Source organism: Ambystoma mexicanum, chromosome 9 (assembly GCF_040938575.1).
Source record: "Ambystoma mexicanum isolate Mex_15411 chromosome 9, UKY_AmexF1_1, whole genome shotgun sequence".
NCBI lineage: Eukaryota > Metazoa > Chordata > Amphibia > Caudata > Ambystomatidae > Ambystoma > Ambystoma mexicanum.
The window spans coordinates 1,521,344,098-1,521,350,097 of NC_090931.1; the positions used below are offsets into that span (position 1 = coordinate 1,521,344,098).

Below are 6,000 nucleotides of genomic sequence, written 5' to 3' on the forward strand. Positions count from 1 at the left end.
TTGGAGAGAAAGGGCCTGTCTGCGTTGATCAGTTTAACATGATATGCAGCTGAGGAGGCAATTGCGTTGACTTGTCTGTCCATGGATAGGTTGGAATCCAAATAGACTCCAAGAGTTTTGACTGAGTCTGAGACAGGTATTTTGATGGCATCGATGGTGAAGTGACTAAATTGGGAGTCTAGATTTTATAGCGTGTCGGGGCAACCTACCAGGAGGAATTTGGTCTTGTCAGAGTTGAGGCCTAGTCCATTGTCTGCCATCCAGGCTTGGATGGTGTTGTAGAGGTTGTTAAGGGTCAGGGAGTCAGTGTCATAGTTGCCAGTGAGGGTGAGGAGGATCTGAGTATCGTCCACGTAGGTGGTGTAGGAGATACCCATTGCGTCGAGGATGAGGAAGAGGGGTCATGTGAAGATGTTGTAGAGGGTGGGGGAGAGGCAGGAGCCTTGGGGCACACCACAGAGTATGATGGTGGGTGAGGCGGAGGCTAAGTCAGAGAATACTTGCATGGTTCTGCCTTGTAGGAAGGCGGTAATCCATGCTGTGGCATCAGGGGAGAACTGCCCTGCAATAACAAAACTGAGAACACACTTCTTGGGGGAGTTTGTACAAGAAATACCCTCTAGAAGCACATCAGAATTGTGGGATCATTTGTGCTGGGGGAAAAATGTTAAACTGATCTTTGCATTAACAAAGTTTATCAAAGAAATATTTAAATTGTTTTAAATCAATGAGACCTTAATCAGAGAGGGATTTCTTAAGCTGAAGTGTTTTTACATTTTGTTTTGTGAAAAGGTTATATATGAAGTATAATGTAATATAGAATGTATTCGTATGTTAACTTTCACAGTATTTTAAAGTATATATTTCCCATCTCTCTTTTTATCTTTTTTCCCTTACTTCATTACTTTAGATTTCTCTCTCTTACTCTTATTTTCATTTCTTTCTGCTTTCCCCTTCTTGGATTGTTTTAGAGTGTCTGTTTATAATTAACAGTGGCTTGTCCTTTTAATTGTACTCTGATGCATAAACTAAATGGTAAAAAATTAAAAAAGTATAAATAATAAAGGGTACCTCTGCTTCTTTCAACAGAGAATGAGCAGCCATCAGAGGATGCATGCTGGGGAGAAGTTCTACGAGTGCACGGAATGTGATAAGCACTTTAATCCGACATCAAAGCTGAGAATGCATCAGAGATCCCACACAGGGGAAAGATCTGTCGAGTGGTCAGAGTGTGAGAAAGATTTCCCTTATAGTTCAAATCTGCAGCAGAATCAGAGGATCCATACTGGGTTGCGACCATACCAGTGTACAGAGTGTGAGAAAAGTTTCACTGACAGATCAAATCTGCACCAGCATCAGAAGATCCATACTGGGAGTGACCCTACCAGTGCTCAGAGTGTGGGAAAAGCTTCACTCAGAGATCAACTCTGTCCAAGCATCAGAGGATCCATACTGGGGTATGACCATACCAGTGTACAGAGTGTGAGAAAAGGTTTACTGTGAGCTCACATCTGCAGCAGCATCAGAGGATCCATACTGGGGGCGTCCATACCAGTGTTCAGAGTGTGAGAAAAGCTTCAATCAGATCTCAGATCTCAGATCTGCAGAAGCATCAGACGATCCGTAGTGGGGTGCAGCCATACCAGTGTATGGAGTGCGATAAAAGCTTCACTCAGAGCTCAAATTTAAAGCAGCATCAGAAGATCCATACTAGGGGGCGGCCATACCAGTGTACATAGTGTGATTAAAGCTTCACTCTGAGCTCATTTCTGCACCAGCATCAGAAGATCCATGCTGTGGAGAGACCATACAAGTGTACAGAGTGTGATAAAAGCTTTACTCTGAGCTCACATCTGCATATATTATTAAAAATAAATTGCATTAATGAGGAGTCATGGGCAAAACATATAGCTATGACACTTGGTAGTGACGATTCCGTTGCTTTAGCCCTGCCGATTCCAGAGATACCGTGGGTATGTAAAGCCTCTATCTTGGATATACATCATCGAACACTTGAAATCTTCCCGTGCTGCTGGCCCTGATGGCATATCCAACCTAGTCATAAAAAGGGACCCATCATTATGGGGCGCTGCCCTGCACTTATTATATTGTCTTATTGGCCCACATGGAATTTTACCACCATCCTGGAAAGCCAGTAACATTTTGACAGTTCATAAGAAGGGGGCCTGGGACGCTCCATCAAATTTTCGCATGCTGGCCATGCTTGACTCCACTTCAAAAATATTCACTAAAGTCTTCCTCCATGAATTGAATTTATGGATTGACACTAATAAGATTCTTCCTCCCACACTACACAATCTCCTTATTTTAAGCTCATCAATTGAACATTCGTGGGCGCGGCGGAACTTAGATGTTTACTGGGCTTTCATTGATTTTTCCACCGCTTTTGATACCGTATGTAGGAATAAATTATGGTGCAGATTAGCTGAATGGGGGATCCCTCCAGGTTTGCTCCGAATGCTTATGCTTCTTCATGCAGACACATCAGTTAGTGGCCGTCTTAACGCACTGGGTAAACTTTCGCAATCAATGTCTACCAAACGTGCCGTTAAGCAGGGATGTATGATAGCCGCCACACTCTTCAATTTATATTTGGCCGACATGATTGCTTCGTTTAACATCCATGCTGCCAACCCTATTACGATCAAGAGTGTGGCTATAGGTCGGCTTGCTTACGCCGACGACCTTCTACTTTTCGACTATACGCCTGCTGGTTTACAACTGATGTTGAATGCATTAGCCACATATGCATCCTTAAATGGCCTTTCGATAAATAATTCCAAAAGCAAAATCATGGTTTTCACTAAGAAATCGAGGCTGAGATGTTTTCAATGGTCTCTATCGAATGCACCAATAGAACAAGTCTCATTCTACAAATATTTGGGTGTTATCGTTGATGATAAGCTTAAATGGGACTTGCATTGGTCAGAGGTAAAACTGAAATGTGAGACTTCGGTAAATGCACCAAGCGCATTTATTGGTCGGAACAATGGCTATAGTGCTTCTGCAGTTCTATCTATATACAATTCAAAGATTACATCAATGCTGTCATACGCAATTGCCATCTGGGGCCATAAATTCCAAAAAGTGCTAATAAGATTTGAAGCAAAATTATTAAGGCATTTGTTTCGACTCCCTTCATGCATAAGCATAGAATATTTATACCTTGAGTTCAATATAAAGGGCATCTGGAATGTATACATAACCCAGTGTGTAATGTTCTACCAACGATTGATTACGGTGCCAACTGATACGATAATCACCCCATTTACACATGCTTACTTAAATCTTGAGGTTATCTCTCTGATAGGCACTATTGAGACCTTGAAGCGTACCCACACTAAGTGGCTGTATGAAAGCAGCATCCCATATGTCTCAGGCGACATTAAATATTGGCTCAAAAATAACTGAGTCTGCCTTTTTTATCAAATATGCGCCATCATGAAAGTCTAACGTCTGCCACTGAATACTGCCAGCAGAGATGGCATCGTCAATTCATGCCGAAATACATTCTGGCATACCCTAGTCCAAATGTTTTTCACACGTACCTCCTGCTTAAATTTAACGTATCAGTTGCACTTTCACCAAAAAGTTGGATGAACAAATACTGTTGAACAAATACTGTTGGATGACCACAAATACTGTCGACTATGTCGTAATTTCATTGAAGAAACATTACTGCACTTATTCATAGAATGTGAAAGTCTTAACTATTTACGAATGAATTATTTTAAATCTTACAATAATGCTATTAAGGTGACAGACATCCCTAAATTATGGGAAGAATTTTTACAAGGTGATGATATTAACTTAATATATTTCTTTGTTAGATTCTACATGCATCTTGTACAGATTTTTAATTGTTTTTTATAACAGGTACCATGTTCTATGTGCCAATATCTGAACAAAATTTGAATGTGTATATGTTTTTATTTTCCTCTTGCTGATGTATGGAATTTTAATCTGTGTTATATGAAATGTTATACAAAGCTTGTCCTATAAGTATATCAATCAATAAAAAAATAAATATCTGCAGCAGCATCAGAAGATCCATACTGGAGAGCGACCATACCAGTGTACAGAGTGTGTGCAGAGTCTGTGAAAAGCTTCACTTCATTCATCAAAGGATTCATACGGGAGAGAAGCCCTATCAATGCACAGAATGCAAGAAAAGCTTCAGTGACCCCTCAGCCCTGAGCAGTCATCAGAGGATCCATACCGAAGTGAAGCCCTATGGGTGCACATAATGTGGTAAGCACTTTAAACTTGCATCAAGCCTAATGAATCATAAGAGATCCCACACTGGACTGAAACCATAACAGTGTACAGAGTGTCAGAGGAGCTTCACTCGCCAACTAACTCTGACTAGCCATACTAAGGTACATACTGGGAAGCGTCCATACCAGTGCTCAGAATGTGTGAAAAACTTCACTCATAGATCGATTCTGATCCAGCATCAGAGGATCCATACAGGAGGGAAGCCGTATGAGTGCACAGAGTGCAAGAAAAGCGCCAATGACTACTCAGCCTTGAGCATGATCAAACGATACATACTGGGGAGAAGCCCTATGGGTGGACAGGATATGATAGTGATATGTTATGATAGTTTATATAGCGCCTATTCACTATGTGTTTCAATGCGCTTCAAGGCAAGGGAGGGAATAAGGGAAAATACAATGGGTCTCATTACAAGTTTGCCGGTCCGGTAACTACGGTACCAGTAAGCTTGTTGGTACTGTAGTTACCAGACCGGCAAACTACGAGTTCTGCTCGCGGGTTCCTTTGCGCCCGCAATGTTTGACCCGGCGGGCGTACCGGCACCCGCGAGCAGAGCATGTCAGATGCACCGGCAGCATTCACGAATGGTGCCGGTGCATCCGACCTCCCCATTCCCATTGAGCCCTAAGGGCTAAGGCACTAAGGGGCTCAATGGGAATGGGGCGCAATGCATTCCGGCTCCTGGCAATGGGGAAATACAGGGTCTGCCAGGGTTGTAATGGCCCTGTATTTCTTCATTGCCAGGTGCCATAACAATGTGCAAGTTTGGCGCCAAACTTGTAATGAGATTCAATGACATTCTTACAGGCCATGAACAGTAAGGATGTGAAATTAACTATCGTACTCGGCCTGACGACATTTCTGGTAGAGCTGGAGAAAAACAAAAGGTGAGGGAGAGGGGTGCAGAAAGGGAGGGGAGGAACAAAACAAGTGACTATCGTACTAGGCCTGATGACATTTCTGGTAGAGCTGGAGAAAAACAAAAAGTGAGGGAGAGGGGTGCAGAAAGGGAGGGGAGGAACAAAACAAGAGACTATCGTACTACGCCTGACGACATTTCTGGTAGAGCTGGAGAAAAACAAAAGGTGAGGGAGAGGGGTGCAGAAAGGGAGGGGAGGAACAAAACAAGTGACTATCGTACTAGGCCTGATGACATTTCTGGTAGAGCTGGAGAAAAACAAAAGGTGAGGGAGAGGGGTGCAGAAAGGGAGGAGAGGAACAAAACAAGTGACTATCGTACTAGGCCTGATGACATTTCAGACAGTGCTGGGGGGGAACAAGCAAGGGTATGGGGGTAGACAGACAAGGTTGCTATCATACTAGGTCCAGGGACAATTCTGATAGAGTAAGTGCATAGAATAAAGTAAGGGAAGGAGGGGAGGAGATAGGAAAAGGGAGAGGATGAGAGAACAGAGAGTAAGCAGTCACAAAGAGTGGAGAAGCAAGAGGTGAGAGTGAAAACAATTGCAGAAGTCAGTAGTGACACATCATGTTGCAAGCCAGGATACAAGATGAAGATTGGACAGCATGATTCAGGGCCACCGTGAGTACAAGATTCAAAGGAAATCCAGCATGAGAGTTGAGAAAGGGTGACGCACCATGAATGAATGAAGTCCATAAAAGTCAAATGCAGCATTGGCCACAAGACGGTGATGGTGAAACCAGAAAATATCAGGACAGACTCCTGCAGAAGTAGGCTGG

The 6,000-nt window shown here is 42.9% G+C and overlaps 1 protein-coding gene across 1 annotated transcript in view; it reads left to right on the forward strand.

Annotated features, from left to right (window-relative positions):
• LOC138489407 (zinc finger protein 391-like) overlaps positions 1-4,071 on the forward strand; it is a 50,414-nt gene extending 46,343 nt beyond the window's left edge. The window contains exon 2 of the mRNA XM_069617130.1: positions 1,090-4,071. Coding sequence (XP_069473231.1) covers positions 1,090-1,503 — 414 coding nt within the window. The 3' untranslated portion in view covers positions 1,504-4,071. The remainder of the gene's footprint in view (positions 1-1,089) is intronic.
• The last annotated feature ends 1,929 nt before the right edge of the window (positions 4,072-6,000 follow it).